Source organism: Capricornis sumatraensis, chromosome X (genome assembly GCF_032405125.1).
Source record: "Capricornis sumatraensis isolate serow.1 chromosome X, serow.2, whole genome shotgun sequence".
In the NCBI taxonomy this organism is placed as follows: Eukaryota; Metazoa; Chordata; class Mammalia; order Artiodactyla; family Bovidae; genus Capricornis; species Capricornis sumatraensis.
The window spans coordinates 4,025,720-4,045,812 of NC_091092.1; the positions used below are offsets into that span (position 1 = coordinate 4,025,720).

Genomic DNA, 20,093 nt, shown 5'->3' on the forward strand with positions numbered 1-20,093 from the left:
ACTTTGAAGATACATAAATGCTTCCAATCTTGAGTTTATAATCCCAAGGGATAGAAAAAAAGAGAAAAGCAGTGGTTGCTTGAAGAACTGTATAACTAATAAATAACACAGGGGGACAGGTACCTAATTTGAATGGTAGCAGGCTAAGTGCGGCACTTTTGAGACTTTGGCATTTCTCACTCTGACTTTGCATTACAGAAAATCATTGTGCATAGAACAGTTTTCTGTACCCCACTGGGAAAATTAAGGAGAAATTACCAGGTAGAGATAGTCTTAGGGTGAATTGATCTCTCTTAAAAAGGCTTCAGTTGTGATATAAATATTCCCCCTTACTTTCTTTTTTATAGGCAGTAAAGATTGATCGGGGTTTGTATCAGCAGGATGTGATAAAGACATAGTACAAAGATGTAGTAATGTAAATCCTTGAGGGAATCAACAGATTAAAAGTAGAAAAAGAACTACATATGTAGTAGCATCTTTGTCCCAACTGATGGAGGGGAGGATGATCTTTAATATCATTTAGTTGGTGGTATTTGAAGATGATTTTATGAGACCTTGTGACCAAATACTTCTCACTTAAAACTCCTACTAGAATTCTTCCCACCAGCGTGCCACATATTTTTCTTAGTTAAAAGGGATGTGAGCATGCATGATGTACATCATTCAGCTTCTATTGTAGAAAATAAATGTATAGGGTGTTGTAGAAGGGTTGATTTCTGTTCCTAACAGGATTTTAAAAAATCTGATTCTTTCCTAATCACATTTCTTAACTAGCACTTCAACATATTTATATAATATAATGGCTTTCATGCTCGTCTTTGGTTATTCTAAGGTCTTGAAGTATCTTCTGAATCTTGGAAGATGACTAAGTTGTTAGCTGTTGCCTTGCTTATTTTAGTATTGCTTTATTACTGTAGTATTGCTGTACTCTAAATCTTCAAGTAGTTGTGCCTATATATGCTGTATGGTAATCTTAGTCACTGTATCTTCTTAACTGGAATGTACCATTTCCAGTGATTCTCAATGTTAGAAGTAGAAAACCACATGCAAAAAAAAGTGTTGGAGGTTTTGAGAAATGGGCATATATTAACAGAATCGGTAGTTCAACGTTATCTAGAATATTTATAAAGTGTTCTATAAATATCTATCCATAACTGAGTTCTAGACAGCTGTTTCATTGTATTTCACTACAATTAAATGTGACAGTTTTCCTATTGTTCATGGTTTTAAAAATTTTATGCCTCTTAAAAATATGATTATTCATGCTAAAACTTTGAAAAATCTTGACAGGGCTTATGACTTTGTTATATCTTATGTCACATTTGAACACTGTGATAGTGATATGTGATCCAAATCTGACTTTGGGAATTTGGGAGTCATCTTGAAAAACAAAGAGACACCTCCTCCACCAAATTGTCGTTTTTAATCCTTAAAAAGTTTTTTTCTCTTGTAAAGAATTTTTGTGTTTATGTGATATATTTAAATTTTCTAATTCTTTTGGAAGAGTTTTAGTTGATAAAATAAAAAAATGAGAATCATTCAGATGTTTTCTTGTTTGATCTGTGAATTTCTCTTATCTGACAGGTTTTTTTTTTTTTTTGGTTTTAATAGAACATTCAAATAAAAACTTTGGCAGATGATGTGGTAAGGTGGACTTAGTAGCATGTTATTATATTACTTATGCATGTTCCTTTTTTATTAAAGTGGGTGGACATTAAAGCATTGATATATGTAACAATGTAAAAAGTCTAGATGTTTATAAAGTACAGTAGTTGGAAGAATTTTCAATAAAAAAGCAGATATCTGCAAAAAAATCAGACTTTTCTTTTTTTGAATGTAAACAGAAACAACTGTATGAGATCTTAAAATAATTTTGATATTGCCATCCTGGTACATACCTTAAGCAATTAAAAAACCTATATAAATCTAACTCTGGAAAGCACAAATGTTTCCTTCCTCAATAGCCATGTAAATCGACCCTGAATATGTTAAGTATTAATATTAACAGTAAAGGAAATTAATTTAAAATAGAAAGGAAGTTAAGTTCATTGTGTTAGTCAGAAATGTGCTGTTAAATTTTAAATCCTCAAGTATTTTTGAGCTAAGTCTATTGTAGTAAAACTTAATAAAAATTATGGGCTTAAAATTTAAATGTGCCCTTTAATAGCTAATACCCTGGTGGCTCAGATTGTAAAGCATCTGCCTACAATCCAGGAGACCTGGGTTCAATGCCTGGGTCAGGAAGATCCCCTGAAAAAGGAAATGTCAACCCACTCCAGTACTCTTGCCTGGAAAATACCATGGATGGAGGATCCTGGTAGGTTACAGTCCATGGGGTTGCAAGGAATCAGACACGACTGAGCGACTTCACTTAATAGCTAAACTTTTAAAAAAAGGTATTTTAAGCAGTGTCAATTTTTTTCTCTGTGAAATCACCCATCTACAAATAATGTAGAATATTATTCATGATTTAAGGAAGTGAAAGTATATGGCTTAATTTTATTTTCTTATCAAGATATAGCTGAAAGCAAAAGCCAATTTTCTAGATCGAAGTGAATAGCATAGTGGAAGATCAAATATATATGTAAATAATGCTATTCAGTAAAAATAAGCCAGCACTGCAAAAGTAAATATTAAGTGATATGAAGGGAAAGGAATAGAAATATGTTGATTTAATGGTCGATTGCATATTTAAATGCTTTTATGTCCACCATAACTTTTAGTAACATTTGATTCTTGGTTATGTACTCAGCTTATTTGGGATTGCTTAATATTTTTTCTTGAGTTGTTTGAAGATACACTACATATCTAATCCAACTTAATTTTCCTGAAAGACTTTCAAATTTAAAAGAAAATTGGAAAATATAGAAGATGATTTGAAGATGTGAATCTTTAGTGACCACTGGGCTAGGAACCAGGGACTTGTCAATTTGGCAAGTTACTTTTTATGTGAAATGAGAGTCAACCTAGATGGTTTTTCAAGTTTCTTCCCAGCTCTAAAATATTATGATTTACATAATCTCTTTGTAAGCAACCATGTACTAAGATCATTTTTGGAATCCTAAATAAGCTGCTTAAAACTGCTCATATTTCTTTCAAAGTACACCTTTTATTTAAAAAAAAAAGTGTTCTTTGAATGAAAATAAAAGATACATATATATATTTAAATATGGGTCAACAGTAGTTGATAAAATTGTGGTAAGAACGTCTGCGATGCTTTTTGTCTTGTTGAAGTGATTTATAAGCACTTGGTAACATGGCAGTGGCAGGCACTGACGTCCTATCTAACATATCTGCTTGTTTGACATGAGCTGACAGTATGCATGTGCTTCTTAACAGAAACCAGAAGAAAACTGAGTTGCATTCAGTTTTCTGGTCATTACTAATTTTTGATGTTTAATGTGCTGTGGTTCAAACCAGAATGGCCTGTTTACAGGCAACTGGAGTTGTTAACTCACTTTATGTGAAATTGCAAGCTAATTATAAGATTGTGCATGGAATCAATGGTTCTGAGTCAATATCCATAAAGTGGCAAGTTCTTCATAGTAGTGTTTTTAGGAATAAGATATTTCTGTTTGTGTTATGTTTCCAGAAAATGGAATAGATAATCTTTTAAATTTTGTTCTGCTTCCTTGTTGGTCCTTTTAGGGAAGAAAAGGTGAGGGTAATAATAAATAGTAAAAACAGCAATAGTAATAAATAGCAGCTAAGTACACTGCGCATGTATCTTTAGATCTCACAATCACTCTTTTCTTGCTTTCTGTCTCTCCTCTCCCTTCTTCCCTTCCCTTCCTTCCTTCCTTCTATATGTATTAACTTGTTACCCTATTTTAGAGATGAGGAGAGAGTTGGAGACCAAGGAGTTTGCACAGGGTAGCCGACCTAGTGAATTGCAGATTCAAACCCAGGCAGTCTGGCTCCATAGTCCATGCTCTTAACCATTATATTCTACCACTACATTGCCAAAGTGCTCATAGATAGTTGTCACAATTATTTTGGCACTTTGAAGAAGAGAAATGTTAGTATAATTTCCCCCTTGGAATTGAATATCCTTTTCTTTTTCTTACCTCATAGTTTCAAAGTTGGTGCCAAAGACACATTGTTCCTCAAACCACCACATGACTTTGAGATCAGACTTTTCTCACCTATTTACTGTGCAAAACAGCAATGACAAGGACCTAAGTTTCACTTTTGAGGAATACTTTTCACCCCCTAGATTTCTGAGCCTATCGAGCTACTTCAAGGTTTCACAGTAGTACAGTCTCTAAGTGGAGCTTGCTGCTTAAAATAACATTTTGTCAAAAAGACAATAATATATATTATCCTAACTGCCATTTTGATGTTTTGGTTCTTCACGTTGGTGATTCTTGATCTCTTCCTTAGGGCTTCTTTTTTTTTCTTTCTGTTTGCAGCGTGACCGAATTACAAGTTTCAGAAAATCTACTGTAAAAAAGGAAAAGCTTCTTATCCAACATCCTCTTGATTCTCAAGTTGTGATGAATGAGTTTCCAGCTGCTCAGCCATTATATGATGAACGATCTTTGAATTTGTCCGAAAAGGAAGTACTGGATTTATTTGAAAAAATGATGGTAAGTTAGACCCCCTAATTTTGTTATAATTTTCAAGTGCATAGCACTGGGTTGGAAGTAGGGCTGTTTGTATGGACTGTGTTTATATCACATAAAAGAGAGGCCAGAAACTTGTTGATATAACAAAACTGTTTTTGAGAGTATCTGGTTTTTTGAGCCATAACACGTTTGTCTCTTCCACTATGAGCTCCTAAAAGCAGAGGCTGTCTTATTTATTTTCATTCTCTGTTATTCAGTAGTCTGTGGCACATTGGATTAGTTTTTTAACTACCTAATTTGTGTACCTAATTTGTGTTTCTCTTCTATTAAGCTAAACAGGCCTAAGTCCACTTCTCTGAAAACAATATAAGGTATCTTGTTAGGTATATGAAGTAGAGTTTAGAGGACACAGTGTTGTAAAAAAAAAAAAATAGAGGAGACAGAAAAATTAATTCCTCCAAGTTTGTTTTATTATTAATAGTCATTCCATCTATATTTTGTAGCATGCTTCTTATATTAAATATTTTCTAGTTTGTGGTCTAGATTATTTATTAGATAATAAATATAATATTTTGATTTTTCAGCAGTTTATAGTAAGAGGAGAGATGAGGTTTCAGGCCATATTGGATTGATTTGCTTGATCAAAGAAGTGGAGATCCTGATTCAAGCTTTATTCATTTCTAGTTCTATTCCACTTATCATGGTAATTTTTGTGTGTGTGTGTGTGTGTGTGTGGATATCTATTCATTTTGAGTTAAGGACTAAAAGAGTTTCAAAGATCTCCAAATAAGAGGTTAAGAATACTGGAAATCTATCAATGGAACAAAATAGAAAACCTAGAGATAAATCCACGCACCTATGGACACCTTATCTTTGACAAAGGAGGCAAGAATATACAACGGAGAACACAGTCTCTTTAACAAGTGGTGCTGGGAAAACTAGTCAACAACTTGTAAGAGATTGAAACTAGAACACTTTCTAACACCATGCACAAAAATAAACTCAAAAGGGATTAAAGATCTAAACATAAGACCAGAAACTATAAAACTCCTAGAGAAAAACATAGGCAAAACACTCTCTGACATAAATCACAGAAGGATCCTCTATGACCCACCTCCCAGAGTAATGGGAATAAAAGCAAAAATAAACAGATGGAACCTAATTAAACTTAAAAGCTTTTGCACAACGAAGAAAACTATAAGCAAGGTGAAAAGACAGCCTTCAGAATGGGAGAAAATAATAGCAAACGAAGCAACTGACAAGGAATTAATCTCAAAAATATACAGGCAACTCCTGCAGTTCAATTCCAGAAAAATAAACAACCCAATCAAAAAATGGGCCAAAGAACTAAACAGACATTTCTCCAAAGAAGACATGCAGATGGCTAACAAACACATGAAAAGAAGTTCAACATCACTCATTATCAGAGAAATGCAAACCAAAACCACAATGAGGTACCATCTCAGGCTGGTCAGAATGGCTGCTATCAAAAAGCCTACAAACAATAAATGCTGGAGAGGGTGCAGAGTAAAGGGAACCCTCTTACACTGTGGGTGGGAATGCAAACTAGTACAGCCACTATGGAGAACAGTGTGGAGATTCCTTAAAAAACTGGAAATAGAACTGCCTTATGACCCAGCAATTCCACTGCTGGGCATACACACTGAGGAAACCAGAATTGAAAGAGACACGTGTACCCCAATGTTCATGAAGCACTGTTTATAATAGCCAGGACATGGAAGCAACCTAGATGCCCATCAGCAGACGAATGGATAAGAAAGAGGTGGTACATGTACACAGTGGAATATTACTCAGCCATTAAAAAGAATGCATTTGAGTCAGTTCTAATGAGGTGGATGAAACTGGAGCTGATTATACAGAGTGAAGTAAGCCAGAAACAAAAACACCAATACAGTATACTAATGCATATATATGGAATTTGGAAAGATGGTAACGATGACCCTATATCAGCAAAAGAGACACAGATGTATAGAACTTTCTTGGACTCTGTGAGAGAAGGTGAGGGTGGGATGATTTAATAGAATAGCATTGAAATCTGTATGTTATCATATGTGAAATAGATCACCAGCCCAACTTCGATGCATGAGACAGGTTCTCAGGGATGGTGTACTGGGATTACCCTGAGGGATGGGATAGGGAGGGAAGTGGGACGGGGACTCAGGTTGGGGAACACATATACACCCATGGCTGATTCATGTCAATGTATGGCAAAACCCACTGCAATATTTTAAAGTAATTAGCCTTTAATTAAATAAATTAATTAAAAAAAAAAGAATACTGAAAATCTAGACCCTTCTACTCTGCCCATTATGGAGTATCTTGTTCCTATCTCACCCCCAATCCCACTATTCATTGAAAGTTGTTGAGTAAATACAAATTCCCTTTATCTTTATACTTTTCCTTTAATGCCCTTTCTGTCTAGCCAAAGTTGACATCCAACTTTTCCCATGACACAAGTCCTGACATATCCACTCTCTTCAGACCCTCCTGCCATGTTCCTTGAACGGTCTTTTAATAACCCTTTCTCTTTTAAGGTCTATTTATCTGCTGACTGACCTTGATGATAATAGCACCTGGTTAGCCTTTTGACCTTTCCCTAGTTACTCATTTTGGTGATTTCTACTATTACATTGATAATCTTGCCATTGCTTTTTTGCCCTTAGTTCCTTAGTCTTCTGAACTCTGAACTCTGACCTCTGCATGTATGTATTTAGCCAATTTTAGGCATGACAGCGCTTTGGATTGTGTCATTCTTTGGAATGATTCCACCTCTGAGACCTTTAACCCAAAATTCTTCTCAAAAGGTAAACAACCTATACTGCCTTTTCCAGGCCCTTAATTTTACAGGGCATGTTTGTGTAGTGGTTAAGAGCTGAACTCTGGAGTCATTCATACTTGAGTTTGAGTTCTGGCTGTGCCGTTAATCACATTACCCTGTGAAGTCATGATACATCCTCTCAGCACTTTATTTTCCATAACTCTTAACAAAACTATAATAGGGTCTACCTTATATGGTTTATTTAAGGATTAAAGGAGATGATATTCCTGGAATAATGCCTGGCATAAAGTTTTCTGTAAAAATAATTTTATAAATATTTATTGCATTTCATTCCTTTATCAAATAAAGCCCTGTTCTTCAGTTTCCAATATTTCCTGATCACCTAGACTGCCCTTCAGTTTGCAATGGGATTGGCTTATTTTAATCACCCCAACCAACAAAAATAGAAACAAACATTTTTTGACACTAATCAAACTTTTTTAATCTTTTTTTTAAAAACTCTTATTTTCACTCAGATTTCACTCAAATGATACTCCTTTAATCTGCTGATAAATTGGTTACTAATTTTTATGGAAGTAAAATAGCTATTTGAGTTAATCAGTGCCATTGCCATATTCTAGTTTACTTTAGCTCAACTGGGCCATCTTCCAGGCCATTCGTTTTCTCTGTCATTCCTAATTGCTCTCCAAATGCCATTGGTTCTGCTTTTGCAATGACTTTGACGTCTTTTTCCACAGTTGTCCTCCAGCTGCTCTTACGCTACTTTAGACAATATCCCTCTCTGATTTTTTCTCACAGACTATGAAAATTGCCTCCTATCTGGTCTTCCTCTTGTCCTCCAGGTTTGTCCTGTTCTGATCCAGTGATGCTTTATTAATGATTCTGAAACAGGCTTCTTTTCTCAAAGCTCCAAGTAGGCCCTTCTGTTTTCAGTCATCTTACACGTCCCTGCTCCATTCCCTCCACCGTGCTTCTTGATGACAGTTTCACACCTTTACTTTGCTGCTCAACCCTCAGAACTCTTACCCATCTTCATGCTCTGCTGGTGATCTTGGTTCTTAATTTCCTGAGTAAACTGATCAGAAGAGAACTTCCATGGACTCCCACCACCACATCTCCCTGTCAACATAGATGAAGTTTTCATCTTTCAATCCTCCCATTTATGTAGAAGATTCCATTCCGTTTGACCTACTCAAGGACACTACTCCAATCATTTTCTCCTCTGTCCTCTGCACTTCCCAGCACCTTACAAACATGCTATCTCACTTTACAGCTTTTTCATGATCTTGTGCCCCTAGCCTACTGCTGCTCACTTTTTACTCTCCTTTGAAGCAAAACACCTAATAATTTTGTTTATATTCACTGCTTCTGATTTCTCTCATCCTACTTCTCTCCTAAACTCACTCTATCTAGCCTCTATTCCATCATTCTATCAAAATGGGCTTTATTCGTGTCGCCAAAAATCTTCGTGCTGCCTAGCCCCATGTTCAGTTCTCGGTTCTTATGTTAACCAACCTACCAGCAGTGTTTGATGCAGTTGCTTATACATCTCCCTCCCCTAACCCCCCTGGGGCATTAATTTTGTTTTTCTCCAAACTCTTTGGCTGCTGCTTTTCAGTTTTCTTTGCTGATTCCTTTTAGTGTCCTCAACTTTTAAATGTTGGAGAGGCCCAGAGATCAGTCCTTGGAATCTTCTCTCCTCTACATCATCTTTTTTTGTTGTTATTGCAACCAGTTCTATGGCTTTACATTTCATTTGTATGCTCACAATTCTCAAATTTATCTCCAGCTTAGTCCTCATGTCTGAACTCAAGACTCTCATAATCGTATTTCATAATCAGCAACTCTCCCTGGATGGTCAGTAGACTTCTCAAAGTAACATATCCAAAAACTAAGCTGTTAATGTTCTCCTCCAGACTTGCTCCTCCTGGTGTCTTCCCCTTCTCAGTCGATGGTATATCCATCTTTTCAGTTACTTGGGCCAAACACTTTAGGATTATCCTTGATTACTCTCTCTCTGTCATATTCCACATTTAATTTTCTAGGAAACCCATAAACTCTCCCTTCAAAGTAAGATACTTGTAAAAGCTGACCATCTCTTACCACCTTCACTGGTCCCACACTAGTTGAAGCCTCACCTAGGCTGCTACAAGAGTGGCAGAGCTATTATGATGAACAGAGTTCCTCACTTGTCTCCCTGCTTCCACCATGACCCTCTAGTGAATTCTCAAATATTACCCATTTAAAACCTGAACAACATCATGTCACTTGGGTTCTCAAATCTCTCCATAGCTTCTCAGATCTCTCCTGTGGCTTCCTAATTCCCTCAGGATGGCCCTCTATGATTTGATCCCCAATTTACCTTTTTGAAGGGCTTTCCTGGTGGCTCAGGTGGTAAAGAATCTGCCTACAATGTGGGAGACCTGGGTTCGATCCCCGGGTTGAGAAGATCCCCTGGAGAAGGAAATGGCAAACCACTCCAATATTCTTGCCTGGAGAATTCCATGGACAGAGGAGCCTGGTGGGCTACAGTCCAAGGGGTTGCAAAGAGTCGGACATGGCTGAGTGACTAACATTTTCACAATTTGACCATTTTGATATCTTCCTCTACTACCCTTTTCATTTGCTCATTTGCTTCAGTTACACGCATTCGTTTTATGTGATGATAGCCGTAAACAAAAAATGATTCCTGGCAGTTTTAAATTTTTAAATTTGTGTACAGCATTTACAGTGTTTTCAAACCTTTTATAGAATTTTTGTTTTGTGGTTTGAATATTAATTCTAATATTTCATCAGAAGTTTACCACATCCCTCTTTAAATGTGACATGTTTTTGAAAAGATTTACTTGTGGATTCATAAATGTTAAAGAAAGGTACAACTTGGTGCCACATTGTCCTAATGATAATTTTTCCTTCCATGGGAATGTTGTAAGAGGAAATCAGAGAATTGTGGTTTGCTTAAAAGTAAAAACAAAAGATCAATTAAAAAAATTTTTTGAAGGCTTGTGTCTCTTTTTTGAGAGAAGTCTACTTGTATATTAAACATTATATATTTTCTTTATTCTCTTTTGTTTGACTGTAATCAGATTAAGTGAACAAGTTATTTTATGAATTATCATAGCTCACATTTACTGTGCACTTACGGGCCCAGCATGTTATTGAATACTTTATTTGTATTATTTCAGCTGATCCTTGTGACAGTGCTGCAAAGTAGGCAACATAGTTATACTCTATTTTTCAGATAAGGATATTAAGGCTTCAGTTCAGTTCAGTTGCCCAGTCATGTCCGACTCTTTGCGACCCCATGAACTGCAGCACGCCAGGCCTCCCTGTCCATCACCAACTCCGGGAGTTCACCCAAACCCATGTCCACTGAGTCAGTGATGCCATCCAACCATCTCATCCTCTGTCGTCCCCTTCTCCTCCTGCTCTCAATCTTTCCCAGCATCAAGGTCTTTTCCAATGAGTCAGCTCTTCGCATCAGGTGGCCAAAGTATTGGAGTTTCAGCTTCTACATCATTCCTTCCAGTGAACCCCCAGGACTGATCTCCTTTAGGATGGACTGGTTGGATCTCTTTGCAATCCAAGGGACTCTCAAGAGTCTTCTCCAACACCACAGTTCAAAAGCATCAATTTTTCGGCACTCAGCCTTCTTCACAGTCCAACTCTCACATCCATACATGACCACAGGAAAAACCATAGCCTTGACTAGATGGACCTTTGTTGGCAAAGTAATGTCTCTGCTTTTGAATATACTATCTAGGTTGATCATAACTTTTCTTCCAAGGAGTAAGCGTCTTTTAATTTCATGGCTGCAGTCACCATCTGCAGTGATTTTGGAGCCCCCAGAAATAAAGTCAGCCACTGTTTCCCCATCTATTTGCCATGAAGTGATGGGACCGGATGCTATGATCTTCGTTTTCTGAATGTTGAGCTTTAAGCCAACTTTTTCACTCTCCTCTTTCACTTTCATCAAGAGGTTCTTTAGTAGTTCCTCTTCACTTTCTGCCATAAGGGTGGTGTCATCTGCATATCTGAGGTTATTGATATTTCTCCCGGCAATCTTGATTCCAGCTTGTGCTTCCTCCAGCCCAGCATTTTTCCCATTCTATTGTTTTCCTCTATTTCTTTGCATATTAAGGCTTAGGAAGAGGGTAAATAAATTGGTTCTGTAACTTGCCTAAGCTAATAAAGGATTGAAGTGAACCTTAAATTTAAGTACACAAAAATCTAAAGCATTGGCATTTTGGTAATCTTTATCTTTAATAATGTTACATTTAAGTTAAATTTTGTCCATTTTCCTTTCCACTCAGTGGAAGTAGAAGGCAACTCAGAGGTACATTGCCTCACAGATAAAATCAACTTGAGATGGAAAGTTGTCTTTTTACAAATTATTGATTTTTATAAAGCATTACTTGTAAAGAAGGAGGCCCACAATTTAGTAATGGAAAACTGGTAAAATGCTGTTTTCAAAGTTGATTGAGTTAACACTCTTTTAAGTCTTTCTGTTTCTAAAACCTAGAAGTCAATTTCTAGATATGAAATTTCCCTTTTTAAAAATTCTTTGTGGGTGTCCTTCCGTGAACAAATAATGTGATAGATTTGCTTACAGTAATGTAATTGATGGCTATTATGACCATCTTGTCTCTCTTGATTCTCATCCTTCGTTGTGCTGTTCCTCTTACCAGGTATTTTAGACTTTAAAGAACTATAGATGTTTAGACCATTGGGCCCAAACACCTTGCATGTGTTTTAGGATAAGATACCTTGAGGTATGAAGCATTTAAAATAATTGCATAAAGTAGCACATTATACACAGAAATAGAGTATGAGATACTTGAGAAGAAATATGTAAAAATTGCACTATAATTTATTATTTGGGATTTCTGGGTGATGATATAGTTTGGTGAAAGTTTTGGTGAAAGGCTTAAATAATGAAAGGCAACATTCAAGTAAATCCTCATTACTCTGATAATTGAAATTGTTGTTCTATATGAGGATCATATCTGTCAGCAGCAGTTCTCCCCATATAGCCTTGTAGATGTAGATAATAGGGAAATATTGGGCTCAATCTGAAATTAGTATAGATTTTTTTAAAGAAAATATTAATTCTTTGATTACTGAAACTTTTATTTAACTGCTAATAGCTCGTTTCAAAAATAACGACACTTTATAGCCAAATAAAATCCTGAAACAAGTCCAATTAAGTGAAAGATCTGGACAGTTAGGTTTGACTTTACTACTGAGGTCAGTTCAGTTCAGTCGCTCAGTCCTGTCTGACTCTTTGCGACCCTATGGACTGCAGCATGCCAGGCTTCCCTGTCTATCACCAGCTCCCAGAGTTTACTCAGACTCATGTCCATCGAGCCGGTGATGCCATCCAACCATTTCATCCTCTGTCGTCCACTTCTCCTCCTGCTTTCAATCTTTCCCAGCATCAGGGTCTTTTCTAATGAGTCAGTTCTTTGCATCAGGTGACCAAAGTATTGGAGTTTCAGCTTCACCGTCAGTTCTTCCAATGAATATTCAGGACTGAAATCCTTTAGGATGGACTGGTTGGATCTCCTTGCAGTCCAAGGGACTCTTAAGAGTCTTCTCCAGCACCACAGTGCGAAAGCATCAATTCTTCAGCACTCAGCTCTCTTTATAGTCCAACTCTCACATCCGTATATGACTACTGGGAAAACCATAGCTTTGAGTAGATGAACCTTTTTCAGCAAAGTAATGTATCTGCTTTTTAGTATGCTGTCTAGGTTTGTCATAGATTTTCTTCCAAGCAGCAAGAGTCTTTTAATTTCATGGCTGCAGTCACCATGTGCAATGATTTTGGAGCCCAAGAAAATAAAGTCGGTCACTGTTTCCATTGTTTCCCCATTAATTTGCCAAGAAGTTGACAGGACCAGAAGCCATGATCTTAGTTTTCTGAATATTGAGTTTTAAGCCAACTTTTTCACTCTCTTCTTTCATTTTTGTCAAGTGGCTCTTTAGTAGTTCTTTTTTGCTTTCTGCCATAAGGGTGGTGTCGTCTGCACATCTGAGGTTATCGATATTTCTCCCAGCAATCTTGATTCCAGCTTGTGCTTTATCCAGCCTGTCATTTTGCATGATGTACTCTGCATCTAAGTTAAATAAGCAGGGTGACAATATACAGCCTTCACGTACTTGTTTCCCAATTTGGAACCCGTCTGTTGTTCCATGTCCAGTTCTAACTGTTGCTTCTTGACCTGCATTTAGACTTCTCAGGAGGAAGTTCAGGTGGTCTGGTATTCCCATCTCTTTAAGAATTTCCCACAGTTTGTTATGATCCACACAGTCAAAGGTGATTACTAATGTACCATTGGGGCTTCCCAGGTGGCACTAGTGATAAAGAACCTGCCTGCGAACACAAAAATGAGAGAGACATAGCTTCAGTCCTTGGGTTGGGAAGATGTCCTGAAGAAGGGCATGGCAACCCACTCCAGTATTCTTGCCTGGGAAATCCCATGGACAGAGGACCCTGATGGGCTACAGTCCATAGGGTTGCAAAGAGTCAGACAAGACTGAAGTGAGTTAGCATGCACGCACACATGTACCATTGACACTGACATCTGTTATGTGTTGATATGCCAGGTTCTGTATTGTGGCTGCTCAAGGAAATAAGTAATAGGCAGATTTTCGGAGTAATGGTACCAATGGCTATTGCTGACAGATGTAAAGCTCCAAATTGGAAACTTTTAGATGATTGCTTATTTAATGGAGCACACACTGTTTATTAGCAGTCTTCAATAGTTTGTAAAAGTTGATTTTTCACTTGAAGTGTAGTCTTTGCCTATTAATTGACAATTAGAAAGTGTTTTTTTTTTAATTAAAACTTTCAAGAATGAAAAAAAAACACACTTGTTTTTATTTGATTTTTGTTATTACCCACATGGGGTAAATTATACTTGCTCTTTAAGATTCTTGTTCCCCTTTTCAGCCCAGTCATGTTTTCAAATCTTCCACAGTGGGTAAAGGTAGTCAGATCAAAGCAAGAATAATTCTTCCACAATTTTTTGAGTGTAACTTTAAAAGATGACTGAATTGTCATAATATTATATATCACCTTTAACCCCAAATTCAAACTTGAATGAGGTTCATATTCATCACAGAGAAGGCAATGGCACCCCACTCCAGTACTCTTGCCTGGAAAATCCCATGGATGGAGGAGCCTGGTGGGCTGCAGTCCATGGGGTCACGGAGAGTTGGACACGACTGCAGCGACTTAGCAGCAGCAGCAGCAGCTGCAGCCGCAGCAGCAGCATATTCATCGTGCTTCTCAGGTTAATCAGACATTTTGTGTTGTCTGTAATTAGGGTTGGTGAAATATCTCCTTCCTTCCATTTTAAATATAAGGAAATTTATCATGCTGTAATTGAGTAACATTCAACATGTTAAGATATCACAGCATAGCCTTTGAGCTTACTGAGAATAACTGAGCTGGTCTTTGTACATTGAGTATACCAATTAAGGATTATTAAATGTTTAATAGCGACAGCTCGTTTTTATCCAAACTGAATTAATTAGAGCAAGGAGAGAAATGCGTCTGGACACTGTCCATTTCCTTTTGAATATTATTGCCCTTTTGTATCCAACTGTTCTTTTTTTTTGGCTTGGGGGATAGGGGATTTCCATTTTAAGCTTAAAAAATAAACATATAGAGATGTCTTGGAAGTTCAAGTTGGAATTTAATTTGTTTTAGCTAGCACAATGATTTATTGAGTGGATGTCCAGCTTGCATTGGTCACATTAGATTCCTATAGATATGTCTATAAGAACTGTGTTCTTATATAGGTAAATAAATAGTTTAATTGTGTACAAAAGATTTGGCTAGTGATAATTTGTGATTAATTTCTAGGCACATTTCATTTCAATTTCAGTCATTTTTAAAAATACGTTTCATTTATTGTTTTTGGCTGTGCTGGGTCTTCATTACTGCAAGGTTTTTCTCTGGTTGTGCTGTGCGGGCTTCTCTTGATATGGCTCCTGGGCTCCAGAGCACAGGCTTAGAGACTGTGCACGGGCTTAGTTGCTCCAAGGTATGTGGGATCCTCCTGGATGGAGGGGTTGAACCCGTGTCTCCTGCATTGGCAAGCAAATTCTTTACCACTGAGCCACCAGGGAAGCTTCTCAATTTCAGTTACTAGAGGCAATGCAAATGCGATGTTTTATACTTTGTTTCTGTTCAGCAATTTACATTACTGTATTTTGCATTTTGGCATAATTTAATGAGAGTATAGTTATATGCAATAAATACTAAATTGTCTGTCCTGTATTCCATGTGGTAGGACTCTTATAAAAGAATCCCAAAGCTTTTCAGCTTATTCTCTCACTTTTGCTTTTTGTCAGTTTTGAGAGCCAGTTTGACTTTGGACCCTAGGTGTTGTCTGTGACTGCTGTCATGGCTTTCTTTGTCAGCCAACACCAGTCTTTGAGGAGTTGATTAGCCTGGATGAGAGCCTTTTGGTGTTCTAAGCGTGTGCATGCTTAATCGTGTCTGACCATTTGCAACCCTATGGACTGTGGCCCACCAGGCTCTTCTGTCCATGGAATTCTCCAGACGAGAATACTGGAGTCATTTCCTCCAGCAGGCGATCTTCCCAACCCAGGGATTTAACCCGCATCTCCTGCATTGCAGGTGGATTCTTTACTGGTGAGCCACCAGGGAAGCTTGCTCTCAGCATAAATAATTTTAATTAAAGGTCAAGTTACTGTAAAACTAATTGGTAGCATAGGTCTCAAAATCTATAATAGGGCATGGAAACAGTTTTCAGGAATGGCTCGATCCTTAGAAATTGTTTTCTTAGCCTACTTTCCATTTTTTATAATCATATTTCCAATATCTTTACTCCTTGTCATTGGACTGAGAGAACAGCAGCATCGTATCTAGTCGTTTTCTTTTCCTAAACACACTCCCAAGTAAAGCATGTAAAGGAGGAGTAAAACTCACCCTGTAAATAGATCTCAAAGGGAACTAAATCTGGGTCACTTCTCAATCTTCTTCCCAAGCACGGTTCTCAGCAAAGGCTCACGCTGAGGGAGTAGTAGTCTAGAAGTCCAGGAAGAGAAGCTAAAGGGACTAGGTTTGCAAATTCTCACTAGCCGCAGCTAGTAGACTCCACAATTCACTGCCTCTGTCTGTTCTGATTTGTACATAGAAATGTTCCTTAAGATGTTTTTTTTTTTCCTGTTTGAAAAGTTCCATTAGTGTTTTTTTTTTTTTGCTTTGAAGGCATTTTCACAACCATGTATTGATATGCACAGTGTGCCAGGTCATGTGCTACCTGCTGGAAGTACACACAGATTAATGCAATTCCTCTCTTGCCGCCAAAGAGCTCAGAATTTAGTCAGGGAGACAAGTAAGTAAACATAGGGTTTCCATGGTAGTAAGACAGCTGTGAATAAGCTTTTGTGAGTACTTAACCCAAGAGAAGGCAATGGCACCCCACTCCAGTACTCTTGCCTGGAAAATCCCATGGACGGAGGAGCCTGGTGGGCTGCAGTCCATGAGGTCGCTACGAGTCGGACACGACTGAGCGACTTCACTTTCCCTTTTCACTTTCATGCATTGGAGAAGGAAATGGCAACCCACTCCAGTGTTCTTGCCTGGAGAATCCCAGGGACGGGGGAGCCTGGTGGGCTGCCGTCTATGGGGTCGCACAGAGTCGGACACGACTGAAGCGACTTAGGAGCAGCAGCAGCAGCAGCAACCCAGCACGAGGGCTCAGGGAGGAAACAGAAGATCTGAATATCCTGTGAGACCCAGTGTCACTTCTGAGTTTTCAGTTTTAATTTTTTGACATTAAAGTGTTCTCAGAATTTGAATGACTTAATACATCAAGGTCCAATGCCTTCTATATGCCAGGTGCTGTTAAGCTCTGAGGAGAGAGAGCAGAGAACAACTTAAGGAAACTCCCTACTGTCTCTGGTGGCTCATATGGTAAAGAATCCGCCTGCAATGTGGGAGACCTGGGTTCAATACCTGGGTTGGGAAGATCCCCTGGAGGAGGGTATAGCAACCCACTCCAGTGTTCTTGCCTGGAGAATCCCCATGGACCAAGGAGCCCGGCGGGCTACAGTTCATGGGGTTGCAAAGAGTCGGACACGACTGAGTGACTAAGCACACAATTGTGGGGAAAAATAGAAGAGAAAAAGCAAAGACAAATTTCTGTGTCATGGAGAGGTTTATTTGACAACTCTCTACTGAGTGCCAGCTACTTTGTTAGATGCAGGGGAACATAAAAATGACAAAGACACTATCCCAGCTTCTGGGGTTTTAGTTTGTATGAGTTTTACACTTTTTATATAGATTTTTAAAATAGATTTTATACTTTTAAATGGTTGCAGAAAATCAAAAGAAGACTGTTTCAGGGCACATGAAAAATTGTGAAATTCAGTGTTCGTAAACACGATTTTGTTGAATGCAGCCACAGCCATTTGTTTACATATTGTTGGTGGCTCCTTTTGCACTGTGGAATTGGATAGTTGTGACAAAGTCCATGTGACCTGCCAAGCCTAAAACATTTACTGTCTGGCCCTTTACAGAAAAAGTGTCAATGTCTGGACTAGTGTAGTAGTCTCTAAACTTTCTGATTTCCTAGCCTGTTAGAAAAATATATATGAGCAAGTAACCCGAACATGTTTTAACTTAAAGAAAATATGTATACCCACGTGTATGTACTAGTACTTTGTATAAAGTACGGACATAGAAAGGATAAGAAAATGCGAAGAACAAGATTTGTAGGTGATTTTAAATGAGTTTGTTTATTAATGGTATAAAAGCCTTTGCTGTGATGATTAATAACATTTTAGTGAGAGCAGTGTCATTCTGTCGTTATTTTTTATGTCTTGTTAAAAAAAAGACTACTTAGAAGGTTTAGTTCCAAGTCCATTTTATTTTGATACTTGATTTGATGTCTCTTATAGTTGAAACATAAATCTGACAATACATAGGTCTAAGTGGAACAAGAACATTGTTAGTTACACTTATTAAATCATAGTATTAACTTTGCTCATTCCAATCCATGAATCAAGCTAAGGTTTTCTGCTGAACCACGGCTAGTAAATTTCCATCTCCCTTAATGATAGTCAGTAGTTGTTGAAACTTATCTGAAGTGTTGCATTTTTATGTTTGCAAATAGATGGGTTCTAAATGGGTTTTGGAAAACGGGCTTCACTAGATGTCATCAGGGACATGGGCCCTTTGCATTCTTCCTTCCATATGCTTGATGTATAGACCCTCGTCCCCGTGTTTATCTAATCATATCTGCTGCAGACGTTGCGCCTGATGCCTGGAAGAATGAGGAAGAGGTGAGTCATGAAAAGATGAAGGAGACCTACCTGGCAGTTGGGTGTGCCAGTGTGTGGCTTTTTCAGTGAGGTTCATTTGAAGCAGTTACTTTCTCATGAGCTGTTAAACTGTTAAAGGATTGCTTGTCCTTTTGTGAATAAAAAATGCCCATCATGTGAAAGTTCAGAAGTTTTAAAAATCTTTGTCTTGAGATAGCCAGAAATCTCTCTGTAAGATACATGTTATCATTCTCACTTTCTATCTCGTTTTAAAATATTGTAAATATTCTGCTGTATTTTAAATATCTTGCTTTTATTAATTAAAAAAAACCTAATTCTAATGTATTTTGGTTTTAACTTCTTGCAGTGGTTTGGATTTTATATGTGGGGCAAACTTCCCTACTCAGGAATGCTTCTCACTTATAGTTTTTTTATAAAACATCCTTTTATTAAATAAATCATTTATTTTGGCAATATGTTTTCTCAGATTGTTTCACTAGTGACTCAAAGAAATGTAGTTTTTATACTTTATTATTGAAACAATCTAGTAAATAATATAAGCTGAGTTGTTTAAAAGGAAAAACAGCTGTATTTTCATTCAACTGCATGATGAACCTCCCACACTGAATAATTTTTCTAATGCTTGCTCTAGCATATTTTCAGCAGTGATTTCTATATGTCTTCTGACAGTATTGGCTGACAACACGCTTTAGTTTACTACCATGTTGTTTTGCATATATTATCTCAGCTTCTTATACCAAGTGTTCCTCCAATGTCATGGGACCTTTTGTCTTTTGCTATGAAAGAAAGAGAACAAACGAGAGGCTTCTAAATGTGCATCATTAAGCTTACAAAATTTCACTAAGTATTGGATTGCATATCACATGATTCTAGTTATTGCTGAGAAAATTGAAAAAGCTTCTTTCACGCTCTAGATGTTTGAATTTTAAATGGTCTGTAAGTTTGAGGTGGCTTTAGGGCATGGCAACCCACTTCAGTATTCTTGCCTGAAGAATCCCCATGGACAGAGGAACCTGGCAGGCTACAGACCATGGGCTCACAAAGAGTTGGACACAACGGAACGACTAAGCACAACACAGCACTCACTATCACTAGGTATATTTTAAGGTATGATGTGCACATAAAGTGAGAGTCATCAATGATAGTTGATAATTTCAGATTGTTACATTAGTAACTTTTAATCTTGTGGGACCAGCTTCTTATTAGCCTTATATTTTTGTTATTTTTAACATACGATATGACTGAGGAAAGGCTCGGACTTCCGTGTAGGAAATACAACAATCTCGTATTTTCTTGTTGCCCTGTACTTGCATTGTTGGTACGATCCTATTATCCTCAATATGTTGTCTTTGCAGGAATCTTTTAAAGGTACTTTTCTATTTTGTGGTTGTTTTGAGGAC

General features: G+C 37.5%; 1 protein-coding gene across 1 annotated transcript in view; it reads left to right on the forward strand.

Annotated features, from left to right (window-relative positions):
* DIAPH2 (diaphanous related formin 2) overlaps positions 1-20,093 on the forward strand; it is a 980,877-nt gene that overhangs the window by 57,429 nt on the left and 903,355 nt on the right. Inside the window, exons 2-3 of the mRNA XM_068961943.1 lie at positions 1,612-1,644; positions 4,413-4,589. Coding sequence (XP_068818044.1) covers positions 1,612-1,644; positions 4,413-4,589 — 210 coding nt within the window. The remainder of the gene's footprint in view (positions 1-1,611; positions 1,645-4,412; positions 4,590-20,093) is intronic.